A 26,120-nucleotide genomic window follows, 5' to 3' on the forward strand; every position below is an offset into this window, starting at 1 on the left:
AATCGGATGCTGTAGAAGATCCTTGGCCACCAAATTGTCTTTCTGATTTAAAAGATTACGATTACAAAGGTACACAGTGGACAAGCATTAACGAAATTCCATGTATTCCATGGATATCAAAAGACGTAAGAAATATACGAAAGTTGCTTTGAATGTTGCTCTGACATGCTTTATTTTTAATAAGGTTCCATCGGAAATTAAGGATGATAAAAAATTCATCGATGGATCCGTTCTGAAGGCTCTTAATAAATGTAGAAATCCCACTCATGATCCCAAAGGTCCCTATTGTTACGCGTACACTCCTTGGGAAAGCGAAACCATCACGAAACGACATTGTAAGATACGAAAATGTAGATCGATAGGTAATTAAACAATATTTTATTACATTATAAACGTATAAAAATTTATCATTTTTTTGACATGATTGTGAAAATTTCCAGAAAAATGAAATATTTGCAAAATGTATGATAAAACAATAAAATTATAAATTATAAAAAAAAGAGGGTGGAAAATTGTATGCTTCCTAATTTTTAGAATGTCGAATGGCAGGAACCGCGAACGATTACATGGGAAAACTTATAAAAACACGTTCAGGACGTACTTGTATCTCCTGGCCAATCCCCCCACCGATGCCCAAAGAGAGTAGGGCCCGTACTATCAGATCTGCCATCGAGAGTTCTCAAGAATTAAGGCCATACTATCACTTACTACAACGCTCTCCACAACCGCCAAAACGTCCAGGACTTCCTTTTACTCCTAAACTCATTGGAATTGCCGGCCAAGAGATCTTCAATGACAGCCGTTATCCGGATGGAAGTGCATTGAACGCTAGCAATTATTGCAGAAATCCATCGCGCAATATAGGTGGTACTTGGTGTTACACTTTTGATCCTTCCCTACCACGAGATCTTTGCAATGTTAGAGACTGTGATAAACCAGGTAAATATTGGTTCATTGATGGAAAAAGAATTAGAGAAAAGTTTATTTTAATCTGTTAATTTTATCTGTTTACTCAGATTTTTGTTTTTTACTGTATAGATTTTGTTTATCTATTTAAAATTTTTAAAATAGTGAATAGAATTAATGATTAATTACTAACAATAATTATTATTTACAGAAGAGTTTATAGTTCTTGTCAGAGAGGATAGCTTGGGTAGACGTTTATTTATTTTACCCGAATATCGTTCCGAAGGTTTACATTTTTCTCTGAAAGTTTGGGAACCCGATGATCGAGATACCGTCTCCATTATCTTTTTAGCCGAAGATGGACTCAAATCGCGTTTTATTCTGAAAATAGGAACATTGGATAATGAAAAAGTGCTGCTTTATTATCAATCAGAAACATCACGTAATTAACATATATAAATTATTCATATATAAATTTTTTATATTCGGATTTATAATATCATATTTTTTTTTCTAATAAATGAATTTCTTTTTAACTGTTTTTTAAAAACACAAACATAGAAATAAAAAAATAAGTAAGAAAAAATAAATTAATTCATTCTAATCTTCAAATATGTAAATATAACAATTTATAATATAAATATTAATTAATTACACATGAAAAGAATTATAATTCGAAAAAATTAATATTTTTTTAAGTTAATTTATCCTTTTGAACATGAAATCAGATAAGAAGAAATTCACGTAATTGAAGAGGCGAATATTAATTCAATCGATTATCTAATTTAATGTTTATAAAAATTGTTATTCCGTAAATAATATTCGCTTTTTCTATGCTTTTTTAATTTTTTTTTCTTCTTATTATGATTATTTTATTCTAAGCAAAATCTATTTAATTACAGATATTTCCTTAGTCAAAAGGAAAACTTTGCCCCATTTACTTTACACAGGAAAATGGAGCAGCTTTATAATTCAAATACCACGAGGAAAATTTTTATTATTTTACGAAGATGATCCTACACCTATATTTGAATGGATTAATCCTAATCCCTCTATTGCTTTTCTACCTATGTATTATTATTATGGTACCGAAGTGGGGAATGCTGTAGGTTTCGCTTTCGATCGTGATTTAAGTAAATATAACTCATCCAATTATTATTTTTAATTATCACCATTATTTCTATCTTTATTATTTTATTTTATCAAGTAAAAATCTTTCTCAAAGATAAAAATTCTATAGAATAAGAATATTTTACAAGGAAGTATAACGTTTACATTCAATTTTTATTTTAACTTGTTAATATATATATTTTTAACTTTGTAGCTAGATTTATCTTAGAGTTTATTAAATTAGTGTTATTGCATCTCGTATACAATTTGTGTCACTATTGTGTCACGATTAAAATATTTATGAAAAATAGATTGTCATATAGAAAACACGAAAACTGATCGATACACGAGAATTTTATCATTATCAACATGGATAGAAAAAGAAGTAATAATTCCTGAACACATAACTTTTCAAATGCGTGGAGATGGTGGAGTTCTTATACCTTTATATCAGATGCCTGCAATTCCAGGGTAAATTGGCTTTTTGTAAGTTACATAAAAAGATCTAACTTTTTTATATTGTCAAATTTAACAAAAAATGTTAAATTTTCATAATCTATCTTTCTTGTTATCACAATATGATAGAATATCTTTTAATACTAATTAAATAATTTGATTTTTAATAGATACTATGTGCTTAAAATTAATAATCCAGAACGTTGGATATGGTTTACAAAAACTACGTTTCCTAATGTGACAGTTTATCATAAACAAAGATCACAAGTAAATTTATTTACAAAAAATACATGGACCAATATTACAATAAAGTAAACAATTAAAGAATTAATAGAATGATCTAATAAATTAATAGTTTTATGATTCATTAATAAAAAATATTCATAGATGGTCTGAGCATATCATAGATATTTATTCTAATTCAACAAATGTGTTTCATTATCAACATAAAAATCCTCTCATATTTTATTTCTTTTCTGTCGGAGTTGAACCGCCACATTGGGTTACTTGGACTGCCAATTGTATGCCAATAGGTAAGAATATTGTATTTTTAAATATTGTATTATTAAATAATTATCTATTGAGAATTTTATTTATTAGGTATTATAAGAGATATTTATTTATTTAAAATTAATTATTTATTATATTCAACGTTATGCGTTTTATAAGATAAAAAAAATTTGAAACTATTGAAAAACATATAGAAATAAAAGGAAAATAAATTAATAAAGATAAACTTGTTAAAAAGATATAGATGGACCACCAATTGATGGAGGTTGGTCAGAATGGGGACCATGGGCATGCAGCGTAAGTTGCAATGGTGGTACAGGGGTTCGAAAGCGGCGTTGTGATTCTCCAAAACCTAATTTTAGGGGTGAACCATGTGTGGGGCCAAGTAGAATGATTGGACGTTGTAATGAAATAATTTGTGGTGATATAACTGAAGGTTTGTTTATACGTTTTTATTTTATTCGAAAATAAAGATGATCGCATGATGCTTAATAATTATTGAATAGAAATTATATTAATTATTTAAAAATCTACTTGAAAATTAGTTAAATTATATAGATAAATTATATAGCTAATGATTAATGAATCGATACAACGTTTAAAATTAGAGTTCGTTTTTTGCATTTTCTAGCCTTTGTTTCATATACATGAAACAAAATTATATAAAAAATATTTAACTTTTTAATATTATTATATTAAATTTTGCCTAATACATATATAAAAAAAATATATAAACACTTATGATATATAAGATATGATATATATGTTATATATTATGATATATAAAAATATGATTGAATAAATTCTGTGATGATTTTTAATCAATAGGCTATGTAAAAAGATAATTAATTGATTAAATATTAGCATCGTCTCTTTATACATATAGACAAAGACATCAAATAGTGAGAAAAGGATAGAGATATATTAAAAATTATGAAATCAGCGCTATTTTCAGAGTGCCGCAAATGAAACACATATAAATAAAGAAAGCAAATAATAAGAGAAGGACAGAGATAAAGTAGGAATCAACTATTAGCGCCATCTCTTATATATCAGCAACACTTTTTTGAAAAAGTAGTAGTAGATATGGAAGAATAAGAATTGACTGCTAATACCATCTCTTAAATAGCAAAGGTAAGATGAAATAGAGTAGGAATTAATAACTACTGCCATCTCTCAAATACCAAAATAGAATAAAGTAGAATGGGAATTGAGAATTAGCGCCATCTCTTTATTATTCCTAGAAACTATTCTTAAAAAAGTGTCGTTAATATTAGAGAGATGGCGCTGATTGTCAATTCTTCCTATTTCTATCCTTTTTCTATTATTTGCTCTCCTTGTTTATCAGTTTCATTTGCGGCACTCTAAAGATGGCGCTGATATCACAATTTTTAATTTATCTCTGTCCTTTTCTTATTATTTGCTCTCTTTGTCTATACTTGCTCTTGCCGCATGATCACAGACAAGATACGGAATATCAATTAAACTATTCTATTTCATTATTTCATCATTTATCTTTCAAAACTATAATATGTTTTGTGTCTTCATCTTTAATATAAAAAATATAAATATTATATTCTTAGTTTTATAATATATATCTGAAATAATGAATTCACAGAACATAAAATGGTTATAATATATAATATGATATACATGTAATATGAATCCTTTGACACGTCAGTGACAATATAATGGTTTAAAAAACAAACAAAATTTTAACTCATGAAAAAGATAGAAAGAAATTTTAAAGCATTCTATAAAAAAATAATATAATTTATATATTTTTTTCTATATTATATTTATTTCTTCTATATTATACTTTTATTATTGAAGGTATAGTGCTATTAATCTAGCTATATTTTATAATAGTTATAATTAATTGATATATTTTTTTTTTTTATAATTGATGTCGCAATAAACTTTGTTCATCTATTTTTTAAATATAAATATAAAATATTTATTAAAATAAGTGTAAAAAAATATATAACTTAAAATTAATATTATATCTATAAAGATAATGATTTATGTTTTATTTTATTACAGATACAATAACTTTAATAAATCGAAGAATTCGAAAAAATTATACATCTCTTACAGTAAAAGAAAACAATGCAATTACACTTAAATCCGATGAGGATATTGTTAAATCTATCATTACAGAATCTCCTCGTTCTGAATTACAATGGTCATTAAATGGTATCTTTATAGAAATAGAACCCGATAGGTTGGAATTAAAAGATAATAACATTGGTAAAAATTAATTTATTCTCATTTATTGATATATTATTACAATTTTTTAAATAATTTAAGCGTATGTTTTCAGTTAATTATATTCATTGAAAAAATACAGAAATTTCAAACTTTTTGTTATATATTTATTTTTCATATATTTATCATATATTTAGAAATTATTAATATATATATATATATATATTTATTTATTTATTTAAATATAATATTCAATAATTGATAGATAATATATTTATTTAAATATAATATTCAATAATTGATAGATAATATATTTATTTAGAGATAAAAAAAGCTGTTTTAAATGATTCTGGCGTTTATGCAATGACACTGCGTCGAGTTGATGGAAAATATTCGATCATCAAAGTTATAACTTTAGCGGTTATTCCAGAGAAAGAAAATTTAAAAGTCAGGGAAACTCTGGACACTACCATACAATGTCATTGTGCAATCTTAGGACATATTTATTCAGAGCTTCAAGTGATCTGGCTAGTACGTAATAAAACGTTTAAAGATTATGGTATTACACTTCCCATTGCCGCCGATATCGAACAACTTACAAAAATTAATAAAACATATAATGGAATGTGGCAATGCATCGTGAAGCAAAACGATTTGAACTTTGAATGGATAACAAATATGATTTATATTAAAGGTAATTAATTATTACATCATAGCTCTATAAAAAATAGTGTCATAATAATATTAAAATTAAAGATTTTTAATTTTTATTTTATTGCGTGACATATTTCCTATATCATCTTGAGAAAAATTAGAAGTTAAAGTTCCTTCTTCAAGCGAGATGGCACTCTCTTAGCTCTTTATTTAACCCTATGCAGATAAAAGAACATTATATAAAAAATATATTTTGGCTAAAATTATTATACATAAGATCATATACATTTTTAATATATGCATAATTTATTAAACGGGTCTTGGTAGAAACTTGCAAGAACCGGAAAAACCGGTAATAGTGTGAGTAACATTATATTCGAGATCTTCTAAGGGTGTTATTATTTGAAGATTTTCTCTAAATGAATTTCGCATGGTTATTTACACGTATTCACAATTTCTTACAGAAATGATTTAAAATTTTTTAAATTTAAAACAGTGTTGAAATAAAAAATTTTTGTAAAATTTATCTGCTTATGATAATATAGTGAACTACCTTTTTAGTAGATAGTATTAAATATAATAATAAATTTAAGTTTAAAATTTTTTAAAATATATTTATATACATTATTATTACATATTAATACTATATAATTATACGTAAAAATATTGCATATAATGTAATAATATATGCTATTATTATATCAATCTCTATTTTTAAAATTATTATATTTTATATAATATCCTTTTAATCAATTAATTTAATACTACGTATATTATTATAAGTTCTAGGACCACCAAATTGGCGTACATACTTAATGGAAGATGAAGCAACACGTTTCTTTTTTGGTTGGTTACCAAACGAAGATTATGTTGTTGTCTTTGTAGTGATTCTTTTCTTAATTTTAGTCGGTATTATAATTTTAGGATCTTATTACTACATAAGGTATATATATATTAAAAACACTAGTTCCTTCTATTTAATATACCTTTTTAATACATTGTCATTTAATTCATATAATATAATATCTTTAATATAATAATTTGATGATTGAAAATCAATTATCTTTTTAAAATAAATAGATATAATATATGATATATAATTTATCTTTGAATTAGAATTCGAGAAAGTGGAAGAAGGATAATTGATTTAACCGACGTAGTCAGAAGTCCAAGACCTACACGATATGAACCATTATTTAAAATTCCTACAATAATCGTAGAAGAAATAGAAACTCCCGAAGAACTAGAAACTCCTGAAGAAGAACCGACTACCGAAGATCAAGTGACTACCGAAGATCAAGTGACTACTGAAGATCAAGTGACTACCGAAGATCAAACTACTACCGAAGTAACTACTGAAGATCAAACAACTACCGAAACAACTACAGATCAAGAGCAAATAATAATTACAAGAGCAAACAATCGGAGATAGATCAAAATATTAAACAATCACTTCTTAAAAATAGAACACAGTTTATTATATAATAATAATAATTAAATTATTATTAATTATCATATAATTATATATAATTATAATATAATTAATTCAAATTTTATCAATTTAAATTTATTATTCACGAATTAAAATTAATAATATATCTATATCATTTCACATGCATGAGTGTACAATTTTTTCAACTTTGGAACAAAAAATATCAATGTTAAAAACAGTCGCGTTAAATATTGAAAAAACCGGTTCAATTGAAAAACTGAGAAAATTACTTGAGAAAGTAAAAATTTTTGAAACTTATCAACCTTTCAACGCATGAGTATTAATCGAACATTTCTCACGACACGGTCTTTAAAAAGCTTTAATTGGCGAAAAACCAGATAATGACAGAGGGATGGGGGAGAGTGAGGGAAGGAGAGGTGGGGAAATATACGAAACTGGGCCCCCGATCGATTTCGTAACTTTATTTCTCGGTGTAGCAGCGTTCGATCGTAACGAATGAATAAAAGGAGAGGTTTTTCAGGTGACGGGTAGAGCGAACGGCGAACGAGAAGAGGAGGAAGGGTGAGAGAAAGAGATCAGAGTGGCGGCTAGCGACGAAGCAAAGTGGACGAAGACGAGACCGAAGAACGAGGAAGGAGGAAAGAGGTTGGACGGAAAGAAGAATGAGCAAGAGAAGTAAGAGGTTGAAGCGAGATGGAACGGTGTGGAATCAGGGAGGCAGGCCTCGGTTGGTTGGCAGAAGATCGCCAAGGTGCAGGCCCGAGGAAACGCGACGAAAGAAAGAAATAAGAGAGTCCAGAAGGCTGTTAGGTGGAAGAAATGGCGAGGAGCAGGAGAGCGGCGGATAAAAGGATATGGTAGGGCGTGGAAGCGGGAAGATGGTAGGGAAGAAGGTAGAAGAGGATGGACACGAGTGGCCGGCTAGTGAGAAGAAGAAGGAAAGGGCACAGGGAGCGACAGGTGCCCAATCGCCCACGTGGGTTCTCTCTTTACGGTGCTGCAGCGACGGTAGAAGGGTGAAGAAGACGACGATGACGACGACGAGGACGACGAGCCGGCTTCCTTGTAATGGTGAAGAAGCCGATACTCGTTCTATACACCAAGTGCACTCGCCACAGGATGAACATAGTGGGGCAAAGAGATCCATTGGCGTATACTGTTTGGCTACTTTGTTTCATCGACACGTTCTTATTTCTTTACGCCTGTTTCTTTACGGGAGGCACGAGCGGTCGAAACTTGGCCGAAGTTCGAGGAAAGGAAAGAGGAAAGGAGGGGGGAATATAATCGTTGTTAAAAATGGGAGGGGGAAGTGTCGTTAAACGATCCTAGAAGAACGGATCGGTGGAGGGAAGGGATTGTTAATGAGAACAGAATGAGAAAGAGAGATCTACGCCACTGAAAAAGTCTGCAGCGGGCCATGTACTGTGAGTGGGAAAAGAGGTAAAGAAGGGGAAGGGCTACCCATTCGGTAGCAAATGCTGGTAACCCGTCGCAAGGTCAAGATCAGTCGGTTAATCCTATCCAGTCAGCCGAGGCCCTTGCACCTTGGAGGACGAACGACCCTCACGCTCGCAACTGAAATTTTCACTTTGCGATCATCGCAAGCCGAACTTGATTTGCTCTAATTTTCGAATTTGCTCGATTCTCACCTGGAGGGAATATACATATCGATAAATCGTGTTCCTCATCTAGATCTAAGCCGAGAGCGGACACGAAAACAACGATCGGGAACAGGGACAGTTTCGAGTGCGCTCTTTATAGTGTGTCTTTTAATTGCATCAAAAAAATATTCAAGTGTATTTTTTTTTTCGTGGTGGCGTCTAACGAACATTTTTATTTAAGATCGTTATTATTCTTGTTTCTTTTATAAAGTTTTTATAAAAACTTCTTTCGATTCAGAAAGTTGTTTTTACTATCCTTTGGTAGTCACTCCAGTTCTCCATTTTTTTAACTGAAAACGAAGTTTTTAGTAAAGATTGTTGAAAAAAAAAAACATCGACGTTTGGCCATTTATCCGTTAATAAACGTTCAGTAGAAAAGAATCGAGGATTTTGTCGTGTGGCCTGTTCAGAAAAGTGTTTACAACGGTGGAGACAACGATAGCTGTGATATTCCCAAAGCATCCCTTTTAGGGGGCCTCTGTTATGGAAACCTGCGTTCTGATACCCAAAGAATTTTCATTGGCACTTGCGAACGATCGATCAAACTATAAAGGACTCTTCAAGAATGATTCAGGAAGTTTAGTTACGGACGTAAGAATATCCGTATGGTCCAACGTGCTTATTCCGGCGGGGACGTTGATCTACCCCTTTCAGGGATCCATCCGATTCGACAAAATCGACCTTTACTCCCTTTTAGATGACAATGATGTAAGTAATGGTTTTATTTTGGATCTTCGTCTAATTTTTGCAATTTTTCCATTAATTTTTTCTTTGAAATTTATTTAAATATCTTATTTGATATCTTGAATATTCTTTTAGTTTTAAAAAAACACGTTCAATATTATTCGTAACATTTTTTAATTTTATTTTTAATTAATATATGGTATTTCAATAATTTTTAATTAAATTGAGATTTGTACTCCATGATTGAGACCATGTAGGTGGAAATTCCAATTTCATTTAGTTTTAGTTGTAGAAAGCATACTGTATCGATTTACAATTTATTTTAACGCTTGAACAGTTTCATAACAAGTTTCATACATTTTTGATACTATCAATAAACTTTTTTGATAAAATAACCGATTAAGGATCAAGTTAAGACGTTTAATTTACAATTTTTTTCCATTCAATCAACATTATTGAAATTCGTACCTTAATATTGTAATTATGAACGAAAATTACTGAGAACATACAGGTGTATGTGATAAAATTAACCCATTAAGGGTCAACGTTGCGTTAAAGCAACGTTTTATTCGTGATTTTTTTTTTCAATCAATTTATGTTATTAAACATTATTTTTTTAGCGTTTTTTTTTAATAAGAGAGAACTCTAAGAGATTTACTTATATCTTTTCATGAATTTAATATTTAATTTTATTTTATATAACAATGACATTATTATATGATATAAAAATCAATTTTTCATCTTCATCATATAAAATATAAAATATAATTAAAAATTTTAAAGCATTTAATTAAATATATAAATAAAACAGATATTTTTATGATTATATGTAATTATAAAATTAACCCATTATCAGCAGTATCAATTAAGTGTTACGGGGGTGGATAAGATATAGGATATATTGAATGAAATATATTAATATGGAATGGACTTAATATCATAATTATAAATTATAAATTAATTTAAAACAAAGTGATATTATTAAAACATGAAAATCTTGAAAATTCTATATTTCCTTCTTAATACATTAAATCGAAAATTTATGCAGTGAGATTTGTAATACTAATATTTTATTTTTTTATTTAAATTATTTTGTTATATGATAATTTTATTGTTAACAACTATGAGTTTTGAACCTTAAATATATATCTTTATTATAAATTCTATAACAAATGAAATTTTAAAAAAAATTAATTTATTATAATTCACCATAAATACATAACATACATAACTTTATAAATAAAAGCATAAATATCGGTTACAAATAAAAAAATCAAATTGTTTTAATCAATTTTTAAATGCTTTAAAACACAGATATTCATTTTGTAGCGCAAGTTATGTGAGGAAATACATTTACTAATTATATTTACCACAAATTATATTAATGTTTAATTACATATTGAATCTTATGACATCTAATATTAGAAATATAAATAAAGTAAATAGAAATAATGTATTCTTTAATTAGATATTACAATTTTCATTAACATTTATGTAAAATTTGTCCAATTATTTTAATATATCTATTATTAAGTAAATCGTTGTATCTTAATAATAATGCAATTTCTTTATTGGCTTTAATATTAAAGTATTATGCATTCTGTATGTAAATATTTTATACATAAATAATTATAAATATTATAATTAAAATAATAGAATGTAAATAAATGAAGGAATATAGGTATAATCATATTTCTATTTCAATAAGAGTTAATATTAATCTTATAAAATTCATCTTCATAATTTTAGTAATGGTAAAAAAACAGTAAGTAGAAGATGAATAAAAAGAGGAAAATGATCCATAAATGATTATATTAAATATAAAAATGCGAAATGCATGAACGTGAATATTATATATAATATAAATAGTATACATGAACATGAATTATATTCAAAAACTAATATTCATATTTATAGTTAATTTATTTTTATCCATTTAATTAACTAATGTTAAAAATATAATATTAAAATTCACTTTATTATTATAATCTTTAAACAGGAAATTTATAATATCACATATTTATTCGATAGTAAATATTTTTATAAATTATTAATGTAATTATAATTCTAATTTAATAATTATATATACTATTAAAAATGTTTATAATTTCGTCTTTATTTAATATAAAAAAAATCAAAAATCATATAGAATATTTTATACAGACAGTTACAGTTACAGTTACAACAGTTCTAATGGTTATTTTCACAATGTTTTAAAGCAAGTTTTTCATAACTGCGATTTATTTCAGATCAGACGCGAATATGGCTGCTACGATGAAGTCTTCTTTTCAAATTACAGCCTTAACAAGCGTCAGTGCAATTGGATAAGATTCCTTCGTATCGTTCAGTCTTATGACGAACAAGTAAACTTAATTGGTACCAAAGTGAAAGGTAAGCTAATACATGTTAAAAAAAATGGAATAAGTTATGAGAATTAAAATATTACAGCAAATGATAGTGTACATCCGTTTCAATTCTGATAAATATTTTTCATACAAATTATTAGCTTCGTTTTAAAATGACTCCTGGAAATATTATTTAGTTAATTTTTAATATTTTAAATTATTATCACGAATGACAATTTTTTATCTAAAATTTCCTTTGAATAAATATATTACATTAATTATAATTATTATAAATTTTAATTAAAAAATAATAATTATATAAAATAAGTATATAATAATAATTATATATTATATAAATAATATAATAATTATATATATAATATTATATAAATAATAATTATACAAAATAATAATTATATTTTATCAAATACTTAATACTAAAAATATAACTTAAAGAAATTTTTTCCCTTTATTTTTCATTAATGTAAATTAATAACACTTTTTACATTTTTTCTGTTCATATGGTGCAGGGGATCCGATCTTTGAAGTAATAAAAGATGTTCAACCGGATACAGAATTAGTAGCTTGGTTTCTTCCTACAGCAGAACAAGATTTCGTCTTTATACCACACGACATGTGTTCGAGGTCTGCTCTGTACAGATGCACGATTGACTCCATTTTAGATGGTGAGTTGTTCAAGATTACCTTAAATAATTATTACGAAAATCGATATAAAATTTTATAAGCGAATAAAGTCTTAATATATACAATGTTGCGCGTAACTTAAAGTTTTTGGCTTCGAGATATCTAAAGATAATCAATATTTATTAATTATTTACTTCATGTCGATTATTTTAAGTAAAAAGTTTAATTCAAAAAAAGTGTTAAGTCTAAATAATTCTGCATTTTTTGAAAATCCAATCGAAAAAAATTAACATGCATAAGTTGTATCCAACTACTACAGAGAATTAAAAGACAACCACATAAAACATCTTCGTGCTACTTAGATTATTACTTCGATTAAAGACTTTCATCTTGAAGCAAATTACACTAATTGACCTTCTATCTTGAATTTCTCGACCCAATGATATAAGTTAGAAAATTCGATCAGCAGTCAGCCTATTAAGAAACATTAATTTGCATAACACGTAAAATTGCTTCAATTTATCATTAAAAAAAAGAAAAAAAAAAAAACTTACTCGAAACAGCATCGAGCCACGTTTCGCGTGTTTGAGAAAAATAAAAAAATAAAAAAAAGACCGAAAGCCGTAGCGGATGGCAAAGCTGCTGCGGGACCGTGCCGATTGAAATCTTGGCCGGGTGCAATCGCGTTAATCGGCGCAATCGCGAGCCAATCGAAAAAGAAAGGAAAGAAAGTTGGCTAACAAATCTGAAATGCAAATATAAGCCGGTATTTTTGTCGGCTGGATCACAAGGTGCTCGTTCGTTCGCTCATGATTCAAATGCGCAGACCCCCGCGCTTACCGGGGGATATAAAAGACAGTACAATGCCGGCGAACCTTCAATTCCGAAGAGGAGGGCTTGCCGACCGAAGAAGAGAATCGCAGAGGATAAAATGGGGGACCGTGTGGGGGATGGTTACAGCCGCGATATTTGCTAGGAGATCTGGCCTTGAAAGAAACCGAGAAAATGGATAATATTATATCGGATAAGATATCGTGTTAGTGGTATACAATGGCGGATAAAAGAAGGTTTAGCGTTGTCATTTGTATATGCGAATGTTAATACATTTAGTAGAATTTCTAGGATTCATATTATATAGATCATATATTATATAGACATAGATCAAATATAAAAAATGTTTAAAATATTATATATGATATTTTGAAAAAAACATAATGAATTAAAATATAAAAACGGAAAAAGAATAAATTTATTATACATAAAATAAAATAAAAGATTATGTATCCTTTTGTAATATTAAGGATAAGATCTATATTTTTGAAAAAATTAATTATTAATAACAAAAATATAATTTTTTTTTATATTTATACATATATAAAACTTATTTAGTTAATATAAAAAATAATACAAATCATTTTTTATAGAAATTAATATAAAAACTTAATATATTTATATGGAAAATTTTTTAAAATAGATTTTAAATGTTGAGAAAAATACAGATTGTTTTTTTAAATTCTTTATCTCTTATAATTAAAAATAAAACTGATCGACTCGATTTTCTGAAAAATTCTTCATTTTAATATATTTTTCAGAAATCAAATGATGGAGTTGATCAGTTCTGCATGGCTGGTATAATAAAATTTTAAAAATAATATTTAATAACCAGATTTTGTGTTTAAGAATCCCCATTAGACTTATCCATGGCATTGCTCTCTCATCATTCGTCGTCAACTATTTCGCATCCTTATTACGAGGTGGATGAATACGAATCAACATCTGAGGAGTCCTCGTCATCGACATTGTCCTTGACAGGAGATCATTTAGATTGCAGTATTTTAACGACAATTAAAAGAGGAGAGAGGGTTCTTTTGCCATGTGAAGTTTGTGGGAAGTCTTTCGACCGACCTTCTCTCCTGAAACGTCATATGAGAACGCATACAGGTGAGTGAAATATAATCATTTTCAACACTTGCTATTAGAATTCGCTTTTTGCCTTATAATTTTCTTAAAAAAAAGTAATGAAAATTTTGATGAATCCTAATACTTGAAATTTTAATCTTTAATTGTTATTAAGTATTTATAAACATAAGCTTGTCCTTATCTAACATATTCTAAATAATAACATATTCTCAATAATTTAATCAAATTATTTATTATAAAAGTAAATGAAAATTTATATCTTATTTTAAAAAATTAATTGATTTTGCAGTAACTGGATCTTATTTTGTTTCTTAATTTTTGTAATATATTATATTTATAAATATAATAATATCTAATCTATTAAAATATTTTTTCTACACATATCTACATTCTACATCATATCAGATTAGAAAGAGATTTAAATGATGAATTTAAACAGACGAACTTTTAAGAAATTTTAAGATATTTCGTACAATTTGAACTGTTGACCATTAGTTCAAGTAATTTAATCTTATTGTTAAATTGAAGGAGAGAAACCGCATGTTTGTATGGTGTGCAACAAGGGTTTCTCAACATCGAGTTCGCTGAATACGCACAAACGAATCCATAGCGGTGAAAAACCTCATCAGTGTCTTGTTTGTGGTAAGAAGTTTACAGCCTCCTCCAATCTCTATTATCATCGTATGACTCATATCAAGGTAAGTTTCAAATACTTGAAGAATTCGCTAAAATACGATAAATTAATATTGATTGTAATTGAAATCAAAATGAATTTATTGATCTAATATGACCTTGAAATTATTTTAAACTTAGATACATTGATTCGATTGGGCAAATTCGAAATATGTATATTTATCATATTTTGTTCTTCTATGAGAATAATTTTCTTCTTCAAAAATAAATGATTTTCTTCTTTTAAAATTAATTATTCCTATTTACAATTAATATTTTAATTGCTGAAGAAACTTTCATATTAAACTGTTGATGAATTCTTATTAAACTCTATCATCTGATCACAGAAATATCAACATCTGAGAATGTAGTTAACTTAAAATTTATAGAATATAGAAAAGAAAAAGAAGAAGAGGAAGAAGAAAAAAAAGCAATCGAGAATCGACGCATATCGAATCTCTCGAAGAAGTTTATCTTTATTTTATCCTCGGTTATCCCAGTCGGGTGTAAGATCTGGTAGCGATCGGGAAAATGCAGGAAACCGGTACGCGGAGCGGTAACGCGAGGCGCGAGTGGTAAAAGATCGGTCGAAGTTTTTATTTATCAGAGCGGAAACCCCCATATGAGTTTCTCTAATCCAGCGAAGTAATGATATCTCGGGAGCCATATAGGTTGCTCTTGCCATCAGCTACTGTAATTGGTCCATTACTCGCTACTGCTTGGAATGCAATCCAATTAGGGAGACGGAGAATATACCCAGAGGCAGCAGACTCTTCTGGTTCTCTCTTCGATCTTATGTTAACATCGCTTTCCAACTCTATCTCCCGTCTACCTTTTGCCCACAGTTACTTACACTATCTTCCCTGACATCTTTCTCCTTCGTCTTCCTACTGTCTTCCATTCGCGTCCCTCTTCCATTCTATTCATTCTCGTGTGCCCGCTACAACTTTTACGCTCATCACATTTACCCTTGCTCGCCACCTTTTCATCGTGTTTTCGCGAGACCATGACGCGTTCTTTTATTCCCGTTCGACGAGCCGATCGAGCCGGGATAACGAATATATCGACGATAATTTTGGTGTTCGAATTTTTTCTTTTATCATATGGAATTGGGGGACATAGGTAGAAATAGGATAATCTGATGTCGTGAGTTCCTTTATTCTTTCAAAGTTAACAGTTTTTAATTTCAATTTTTACAATAATGAACAGCAATTATTTTTTTATATAAATTTCTCTGTAATCATTGCCGTTTATTATATTTCTATCTATCTATTACAATTGTTATTTCATTATTTTTATATCTGTATAACATTTCGTAAATTTTTACATATTTTCTGTAAGTTGGTGAAATAAAAATAACTTTAGAATTTTATTTTTTATTTAATTAGTAATTTGTACTATAGAAGAAAGTTTCTAATTTTTGTGCTAATATCATTAAAAATAAATATATTAGTTTGTTTGTGAATTTTTTCTTTGAGATTTTGTAATATCGACATGTAGATGTACTTTTTTTTTTTAAGATTTAAATATAAATATTATTAACGAATGCTTGCAAGTAATGAGTAAATAGTACATTAATGTGAAAAATTGAATGGTACTTTTTTTAAATTTATACTTAATAAATATAATGGATTGTAATGCATTTTATTTTGAAAGCGTATTTTTATATAATAGAAATATATTTTTTTAAACAGATTATTTTACTGTTATGCATAAAATTAACAAAGATTTCAAAAGATAAAATTTTTAAATTTACATCTGAAAAACAATGCAATTTCATTTTATTCATTATTATTAAAATTTGGACATCGAATTGTTTATTAATAAATACTAATAACAACAGATATTTAATATTAGCATTTACTTAGGCAGAAATTATTAAATATAATTCTTTAATAACTTTTTAAAAATAAAATATTTATAATTATACTATATGATAGCCATAACAACAATTACTTTTAATATGTTAAAAATCATAGTTAAACCAAAATGTTTATTATAATTTTGAAATTACATCGTTTTATAAAAAATTTTAAAAAATAATGATTTGTTTCAATTTAAAACTCGCAGTAAAGAATGCTTTCACTCTTATGTTTCAGGAAAAACCACACAAATGTTCACAATGCTCTAAATCTTTCCCAACACCGGGAGATCTTAAGAGTCATATGTACGTGCATAATGGACTATGGCCATTTAGGTGCCATATTTGTAGCCGTGGTTTCAGTAAACCAACCAATCTTAAAAACCATATGTTACTACACCTTGGGAGATGTTCGAACAAGAAGATTGTCAAATCTATTTCAGACTACTGACCAATCGATAAGGATTGCCTCCTCAATAATTTAGAAAATCGAGAAATCTAAATTTCGGAAAAATTTACAAAAAATAGAAATTAAAATTAAATCTCCCTATTTATATTGCTATTTGAAAAAACTCATGTAGAGTTTGACACGCAGTACAATTTGACAATTACACTTTAATCTTGTTATTAACTCTTCAATTGCTCATTACATTCAGGTAAAATAGTATGTACGTATTGTTATTATGCCATATGATTCATGTCCGTTAACTTTATATCTTATTTAGTTCAATTAATTGAATGTTATTTTTATAAAATTTCTTTATTGCTCCTCGAAGTTAATTAATACTGTTTACAAAGTTACGTTAATTATTGTAGCGAATGAATTGTTATAAGGTAGATCTATGTAGGTATGTAAGAGAAATCATGAATTTTGAGTGAAATGTTTCTTCTTATAATATAAGAGATTCGAGAAATATACATTGAGAAATAATCTTAAATGCGTCGTTTTGTGTTTCTTGTACGCATATATTATTAATTAAGAAGATCTAAATGAAAGTAGGAAAAAGTTACATCCTTACATCGAATGTTTACGGGTTCATGAATTTTCATCGTTTGATTTCGTTTCATATCGATTTGATAAAAAGAAATAATTATTTTTCTTACTTGTCCCGGTTATATTTGTTTTGCAATTATGATAAATGATTCTGTACATCTTCAATAAATTATGTAACATTAAAATAAATTTTATCTTCTTAGATTTCATTATAACAGAAGAAAAATCAATATCTAAATGAATAAAATTAGTTCTTTTTCTTTTCGCTTATCTTTGGTTCATATTTCATTTCTATCTTTTGTATTACAATTTTATACGAATTTTATATACATTATTAATTATTTATATTGCAGAAGAAAGAGATATAAATAATTAAAATGAAAACTTTATGAACTCAATGTATAAAGAAAAATATAATTTTTTAAAACATAAATCATAATAATTATAATTTTTAATTTTAATTATATCTATAAAAAATATCAAATATTCTTATTTTATAAAAAAAATCTTAACATTTCTAAAATAAAAAATTATATATTTAATATATTAATATTCTTTTTAACAATGCTAGAATTTATCACTTTCATTCATTTAGATTTGATTTCCAATTTGAAACATACCATTTTCTTATAATATTTAGTTAATATACAAAATAATGCGAAAATATTTTTCTCCTAAGATATCAATAAACGGAACACAATTTGGAGATTCTTCAGGTATAACTTTTGTGTATGGAATTTCTTCACAAGTGGATCATTTTCATTATTTACAATTACAGACTACAGATCCACCACTGATAAGACCAGCTTTTGTATCAGTAGGTACTTGTTTCTGGAAACAATCATCCAAAAATTGAGCCATTGATAAATAAAGATGACCTTTAACTCCTGCTAATGAATGACTCACGTCTGGATATACCTAAAAGTGAACGATAATTTATATATTCATCTTAGTAATAGATGTATATCTATTGTAATAGATTTTTGTTGAATATATCTTCGTGATAATATGTATAATATGTATGATACGTTAAAATTGTTTAACAAATTATTACAATTATAAATTAATTGTTAATACCTGTTGTCGAAAAAGAATGCCTTTTTTCGCAAGATGACGCGCAAGTGCCATGGATTGTTGAAATTGAACGTTATCATCTGCAGTGCCATGCACTAAATAAAACATTTTATTTCGTAAATGTTCCACTTTATCGTATACATCTGATTCAGCGTATCCTTTATAATTTGATACAACATCTGGTAAACCCATGTATCTTTCAGCATATGCAGAATCTATTTCAAAATTAAATCAATTAAAATAATTTAATTTTAATGAAATTATAAAAATTCAAAATAAAATGGAATTGGACATTGTACCATGAAGTTTCCATGAAATAACAGGAGCTACACTTATACCACATTCAAAAACATTTTGCTCAGGATGCGCCAGCGCAAGAGCAGCTACGAAACCCCCATAACTCCAACCCCAAACAGCAACTCGTTGCTTATCCACGAAATGTAACGAATCTCGTAAATATCTAGAAATTTTTAATAATTTTTAGACAATCAATATTAAAAATGATTCTACAGTAGAATTTATTATACTCACTCAGTTACTTCAAGTTGATCGGCAACTTCCACAGAGCCAAGTCTGTAATAAACTTCATGAAGAAATTTATAGCCTTGACCTCCACTACCTCTGCCATCAATTTGTGCAACAATCATATTTTTTCTACTAGCTAAATAAGTATTCCAATCAATTTTGAACATTTCTGTTACTAATTGTGAACCTGGCGCACCATATCTAAGAATACAAATATTTCAAAAGTTGTATTTTTTCCAAAAATAATATTAATATTGTATCTATAATAAATATTTTATAATAATTGAATATTATATTTAAAAATATACTTACACTTGTACGATTAAGGGATATCGTGTGATTTCATCTTCTCTTAATCCTGGCGGTAAATATAATTTTACTTGTGCATTATATCCACCACTTATTTGAACAGGAAATGTTTTGACTTGAGGAAGTGCAAGTTTGGCAATTCGTTCCTAAAATCAATCTTTAATTTTATATATACTGTTTTTTATACTATAATTTTTATTATTTTATGCTAAAATAATAAAATTTATATTTCAAAGCATACAAAATTTTATTTTAAGTCAAGCATAAAAACTATTATAACTTACACGTAATAATGTATTATTCTGTAAGACATAGATAAGATGTGGCATTGGAAAATCAGTTTTATATAAAGTAACAGTGGGTATACCAGGTCCATAACATTCTAAAACGAAATAATCAGTACCAATCGGTGGAAAAATCGCATTGTGATATTGACAAGGTTGATCAGTAAATTCTGAAAATGAAAGAAATACATATGTAAATATCATTGCAATTATGTTAAACAATAACTAATTTTTTTGTGAAAAGCATTTACTTGGTGCAGTGTATGCTTTTGATTTCTGTTTCTTTGTAACATTTTCTTTTGGTTGTCCCTCAACTTTTACATTTTCTGTTTGTGTTTCATAATGATCACGTATATAATTATTGTCAGACAAGGAACTGTAATGACTAGATGAAGCTGTTCTATGTTCCTTTCGATATCCATCTGACATTTCCGTACAAGTAACACAAAAAGCAGGATGTAGAGATGAACCCACATGTGGTAACAATGAACTCACATAATAAAGATGTCTTTGTCCTGGTTGCATAGGTGGAATACCTATAAAATATCTATGTAAAAGAACTAGATTAGATTCAAAGAAAAATATTAAATGACACATTTAATTTTATTAAGAAATTAATCTTTAATAGATAATAAAAAATTTATTACTTACATAGTGTTATTAGGTTCATCCCATGCTACTATTTGTGCAACTTCAAATTTTCCATGAGTGAGTGGAACAACTAATTTTCGAGCAACATTCACCCAAACAATATGTTTGTAATAACCAGCTGGACCATCTTTAACTGGAGTTATAGCAATGTAACTACTGCCATTTGCTGAAAAAATAGGTGATTCTGGAGGAGTATCTACCCAACCACGATCTTCAGCTACTATTCTTTGAATTTCCTACGTGAAACGGTCAAAATTATTTCATATAAATAAAAAAATAATTTAAATAATTGAAACAATTGAAATATACCTGACAATGCCATAATGGACTCTTGCAATTAGTTACAACAGAAAGATTTTGTGCACGTGTCAACCATGTTATACAAACTTCTGTTGAAGATACCCACGAAGCCGTTGTAAAGTAATGTTCTCTGTTAATAAATATAAATAACAATAATGTTTATAGCTAATATTATATGTACCAGCTAATATTATTATATATATAATAATTAATTTATTTTATATTAATACTTTTAATTGAAGCAATTTTTATGATATTCAGTAGCAATTAAATCTATAAGAATGCAACTTAATGCTATTACTACCAATAGCAGATTATATCTATGCATAAACTTAATTATTTTATCTAATAAAATAATGAATTATTTTATCTTAATTATTTTAATGATAAGAAGAAAACATATATAAAATTATTAATGATTATTTTAATGGCCTAAAATTCCCTTAATTAATTATTTTTTTAATTATAAAAGCTATGTTATATTTTTAAAAATAGCAAAAAAAAGAAAATAAATAAAAAAAAATATCTATAATGCATACTAAAATAATTCGTAAATTAAAATCGCTAAAATTGTTTATGCTAAAATATGAAATAAAATATTTTCTACATCATTATCGGAATTAAAATGAGATGATTTCTAAAATTAATTTTTTTAAAACTTTTCAAATATTAAATATATTAGATGCATAAAATATTTAATATTTGTAAATATTTTATGATAAATATATAAAAAGTTCGTAAATAAGAAATATGAAAAATAATAAATAATTTTACATTTAAAAATTTTTACGTATTTAATGAAATCATGATTTGTTAAAAAAAAAATTTTAATTTCACTTCAAACTTTATCTAAAATTAAACTGCGTGAATTTAAAAATATTAATATATATATATATTTTTAAAAATATTTTCAAATTTGTCTAAAAAAATTGATATTAATATCAAATCGATATTTTTCAAAGTAATAATATTTATTTATCATCTATATTATAAATTAAAAGTAAATTCGCATTTTAAAAAAAAAGATCATGAAATTTACTTATGAATATTAAACTATTTATATAAAAATTACAAATTATATTATAAATATTAAAAAAATTATTTAATAAATACAAAAATTAAATATATTTATACAAAAACTAATATATTACACATATTATTAAAAATTTATTTTTAAATTATACAATATTCTTAAAAATCAGCTCATTTTAAACCAAGAAGCTATTCCTCATGTATATCTTAAAGTATCTTGCCGAAAAATGATATGCTTTCTCTTTTGAAGTACCTTGAGAGTGTCACCACAGAAACATCTAAATGTTTCTTGTAAAAAACAACAAAGTGCAATCTCTATTCAAGATATTTTCAGTTTTGTTCATTCTTAATTTTTTTTTTTTTTTTTGTTAAGACGAATAATTATACCTAATGAGGAAAAATTAATAAGAGAAAATTTGTTCAAGCACTCCATATTCCAAACTTTATAAATAAACTCACACATGCTCGATGATAGGTGGCGGTTTCACTACCTTCGTATGAATGTTTTTTGGATCTGCCAAGTCTGCTACATACAGTCGCACTACAGGATTTGGTGTTCCTGGCTATAAAATGAAAATCAATATTATATAATTTTAAATCCATTAATAATTATTATATAAGAAAAAAATAAAATAAAATATTATATAATACAAATATCATACATATATATTATATAATATTATATAATACAAATATCATACATATATAAAATGTTACTAAATATGGAAATTTTCGAAAAATTAATTGATATTTGAATTATAAATATTTTAAGACTATTTAAGATATAATAAATATAATTATTACCTTAGGATATCGTAAGGATCGTATATCAGGATACAATGCTTTATTTCCTTCCCCAAACCAAGATATATGCATTTCTTCAACGAGAGAATCATTGAAAGAAGCATATAACATCATATGGCCATCTGATGACATCCAAATAGCTTCTGCACGATGCAAAATTTCTTCTATAAATTTATAAAAATTTATATGTAAAAATTTCTTATATATTTGTCAAAAACGTAAATTATTTCAATTATTTTACCTTCATATAGCCAATCCGGTAAACCATTTGATAAAATACCAGGTATTGCTGTATCAGTAACACGATATCCTGTATTACTTTTAGGATTTGTTATATAATAAATATCATAATCTTGAACCATAACCAGACCATGATCTCGTGGAGTCCATTGTGCCAACAAAAGATAAGGGTGAATTTCTTTCTCAGGATGTGGAGTCAATGCTATAGTTTCTCTATAACAATAAAATAATTCTAATGATAAATCTAATGATAAATCTAATAATAATTAATTAATTTTATTAATAAAAATACAAAATTATTGTATTAAATTAAAATAATTGTTTAAATTGTATTTCACTAACCGTGTTTTTACGTCATAAATTGTATATTGTGCTAAATACGAGTATCGGAAGAGTTTCTTCACATTATGCGCAAGGAGCAAATAATTACGATCCGGTGACAATGAGAACTTGGCAGGATTCAGTGTCCTCTGTATGCAAAATACCTCTTAATGTTCTGTTTTGCTAAACAGCCTAAGTGTAAATATATAAATATTCTCTAATAAATATAATTTTCTATACCTTTATATAAAAAATTTATACATACATACCTATATTTAAAAAGTATATATTTTTGTTTATATTATATTATTTACATTATATTAAAAATATTTAAACAATGAACTTGAACTTACAAAAGTTTCATTAGACATTAAACTGTAGGAAGTGATGTTTTTGGAAGAAACGTGCAATAGCGAAATTCCACCCCATACATCTCGATAGCAAATGTGCTGTCTGCTTACCCATGATCCATTGAAGAAAAGAGGTGTTAATTCTCCAGAAAGTACCTGTAAAATAGATATTTATTTTATTAAAGTATTTTTTAAATATTTATTTAGTTTATATTTTGTTATTGCTATAATAATAATAATTATAAAAGTATTAATTATTTGAGAAAAATTGATAAATTTAATAACAATGATAGAAATTAAGAAATATCAAGAAATAAAAAAAATTATTAAGTCATAAATGATAATATCTGAAAATTAAAAGTAAAGAAAATATAGCATTAATAAAGATCTCTGAAATTCTAATTTCAAGTAATTAAAATATTATATTCATAAATAAAGAAATGAATAAAATATTAAATAAATAATTATATATATATAACTTATATATATAAAATTATAAATAATTATAAACATAATTAAATGAAATTTCAATATAAACATGTGAAAAAATATATTTAATATTATTTATTTATAAATTATAAATAATAAATATTATGAATTTTAATAAAGAAAATACTTTTATGATAACAAAAAAATATGAGCAAAAATATGAAATAAAATAGTTATCTATCTAATTATCATTAGAGGAAATGAGTATAATTATAGGTCAAGAGATCTTAAGATTTTTCTTAGTCAGAAAAGTCTAGAATCAAATTGATTGCGGCAAATGAAGAGTGAACAACAGATGAAAGAAGCACTCATAAAAGCGAGCAATACATATTTCAACAGAATATAAGATATTATAAAAAGAATTGAAAAGCTTCTTATATGGCCTTGGATTAGCTGAGTAGACATAAATATAAATAAAATTTGCATTTCATTTAATATTAGAATCTTGAATATGGTAATTTCAATTGTTCTCATTTTTTTTCTTTTTTATTATTCTGGTAATCTTCAATTTTTTGATATAATGATTTTTTTTAAATTATATAATGTTTATAAAATTAATATAAATTAAAATATATAATATATATAAATAAATAAATATTATATAAAATTTGATATTTGCAAATATTTGTAAATATTTGTTAAGAAATTATGAACTAGTCATCTTTGAATTTTAATTTGTATTAATTATGGTATAAATAAAATATTTGATATTTAATATAATTTATATTTATTTTTATATTAATATTTATTTTTCTACACACATAAAATAATAATAATGAAGAACTTGTTATGAATATAAAATACATTTATCGTAGAATTATATAAATACACTAAAAAAAACATAAGTCAAATGATTAATATCATACAGCAAAAATTTATTTATCTGAATTTTATATATTGAAATAAAATTAAATAAAAATCAATTAGTGCTTGATTAAATGAATTTTATTTGATTTAATTTTTTTTTCACTTAAAGAATTAAATTAAAAATTATAGATAGTGAATAAATGAATTTCAATTATTTGTTGCCCGAATAATTAAATAGAGAATTTAATAGAACATAGTAAATATAATAATGTAATAAATATTATAATAAAAATAAATTACATTGTTTACCTCAGAAAGTCTTATTCTAGCACCTCGTACTCTGGGACCCTCATCTGGTGGTGTTAATAACGCAACTGATGTCACAATTAAAGTTAGAACAGCAACGATCACAAGCAGAGCTATCAATATCCCACGCCAATTCCTTTGATTTGGATTCGCTGACATTAGCTCCTATCACAAAGGTACTTACTAACGCCAGAGTCAAATAATTATATTTATATAGATATATAAATTTTATAATTATTTTTATTTTATATTTTATTCTTTACCTTATTTTATTTTTTTATGTTTCTTTAATTTTTATCCTTATTTAATTTATTTTCTATTTGATTAAGTTTTTTTAATATTCTAATAAGTAATAATTGCAAAAAAAATTAGAAATTTAGAACAGAAATATTATTATGTATTTTACATATTTAATAATCATACTTTATAAATTATTATTAAAATATTTTTTAAATATTTTTTATTATCGAAATATAATTTAATATCAACTTAATATTTAATAACAAAAAAAATTTTTAAAAATTATTTATAATATATAATTTAATTTAA

The 26,120-nt window shown here is 26.2% G+C and overlaps 3 protein-coding genes across 6 annotated transcripts in view; 2 read left to right on the top strand and 1 right to left on the bottom strand.

Moving 5' to 3' along the window:
• LOC102672650 overlaps positions 1 to 7,276 on the top strand; it is an 11,912-nt gene extending 4,636 nt beyond the window's left edge. The window contains exons 11-21 of the mRNA XM_031508494.1: positions 93 to 362; positions 535 to 939; positions 1,809 to 2,039; positions 2,328 to 2,487; positions 2,643 to 2,783; positions 2,860 to 3,005; positions 3,227 to 3,418; positions 5,026 to 5,232; positions 5,513 to 5,884; positions 6,628 to 6,787; positions 6,961 to 7,276. Of these exons, the coding sequence (XP_031364354.1) occupies positions 93 to 362; positions 535 to 939; positions 1,809 to 2,039; positions 2,328 to 2,487; positions 2,643 to 2,783; positions 2,860 to 3,005; positions 3,227 to 3,418; positions 5,026 to 5,232; positions 5,513 to 5,884; positions 6,628 to 6,787; positions 6,961 to 7,276 (2,600 nt within the window). The remainder of the gene's footprint in view (positions 1 to 92; positions 363 to 534; positions 940 to 1,808; positions 2,040 to 2,327; positions 2,488 to 2,642; positions 2,784 to 2,859; positions 3,006 to 3,226; positions 3,419 to 5,025; positions 5,233 to 5,512; positions 5,885 to 6,627; positions 6,788 to 6,960) is intronic.
• A 376-nt stretch (positions 7,277 to 7,652) lies between these two features.
• Positions 7,653 to 18,016, top strand: LOC102672794 (zinc finger protein 251-like). The gene is made up of 6 exons (XM_006611532.2): positions 7,653 to 9,666; positions 11,892 to 12,033; positions 12,518 to 12,673; positions 14,313 to 14,573; positions 15,081 to 15,250; positions 17,324 to 18,016. Exons 1-6 carry the CDS (start codon positions 9,442 to 9,444, stop codon positions 17,534 to 17,536), a joined length of 1,167 nt encoding a protein of 388 aa, XP_006611595.1. The 5' UTR covers positions 7,653 to 9,441; the 3' UTR covers positions 17,537 to 18,016.
• A 507-nt stretch (positions 18,017 to 18,523) lies between these two features.
• Positions 18,524 to 26,120, bottom strand: part of LOC102672246 (prolyl endopeptidase FAP) — a 9,977-nt gene continuing 2,380 nt past the window's right edge. The window contains exons 2-16 of one of the 4 annotated variants that reach the window (XM_006611441.2): positions 25,575 to 25,733; positions 23,973 to 24,125; positions 23,641 to 23,768; positions 23,300 to 23,511; positions 23,059 to 23,222; positions 22,714 to 22,817; positions 21,232 to 21,352; positions 20,923 to 21,158; positions 20,523 to 20,818; positions 20,272 to 20,441; positions 19,991 to 20,133; positions 19,685 to 19,879; positions 19,453 to 19,613; positions 19,157 to 19,368; positions 18,524 to 18,997 (exon numbers count right to left, since the gene is read on the bottom strand). In XM_006611441.2, the coding sequence (XP_006611504.1) occupies positions 18,842 to 18,997; positions 19,157 to 19,368; positions 19,453 to 19,613; positions 19,685 to 19,879; positions 19,991 to 20,133; positions 20,272 to 20,441; positions 20,523 to 20,818; positions 20,923 to 21,158; positions 21,232 to 21,352; positions 22,714 to 22,817; positions 23,059 to 23,222; positions 23,300 to 23,511; positions 23,641 to 23,768; positions 23,973 to 24,125; positions 25,575 to 25,733 (2,610 nt within the window). In that variant the 3' untranslated portion in view covers positions 18,524 to 18,841. Of the gene's footprint in view, positions 18,998 to 19,156; positions 19,369 to 19,452; positions 19,614 to 19,684; positions 19,880 to 19,990; positions 20,134 to 20,271; positions 20,442 to 20,522; positions 20,819 to 20,922; positions 21,159 to 21,231; positions 21,353 to 22,713; positions 22,818 to 23,058; positions 23,223 to 23,299; positions 23,512 to 23,640; positions 23,769 to 23,972; positions 24,126 to 25,574; positions 25,755 to 26,120 lie in introns of all 4 variants that reach the window. The other 3 variants (XM_006611440.2, XM_031508511.1, XM_031508512.1) reach the window with 3 other exon arrangements.

Source organism: Apis dorsata, unplaced genomic scaffold (assembly GCF_000469605.1).
Source record: "Apis dorsata unplaced genomic scaffold, Apis dorsata 1.3 scaffold_88, whole genome shotgun sequence".
Taxonomy (NCBI): domain Eukaryota; kingdom Metazoa; phylum Arthropoda; class Insecta; order Hymenoptera; family Apidae; genus Apis; species Apis dorsata.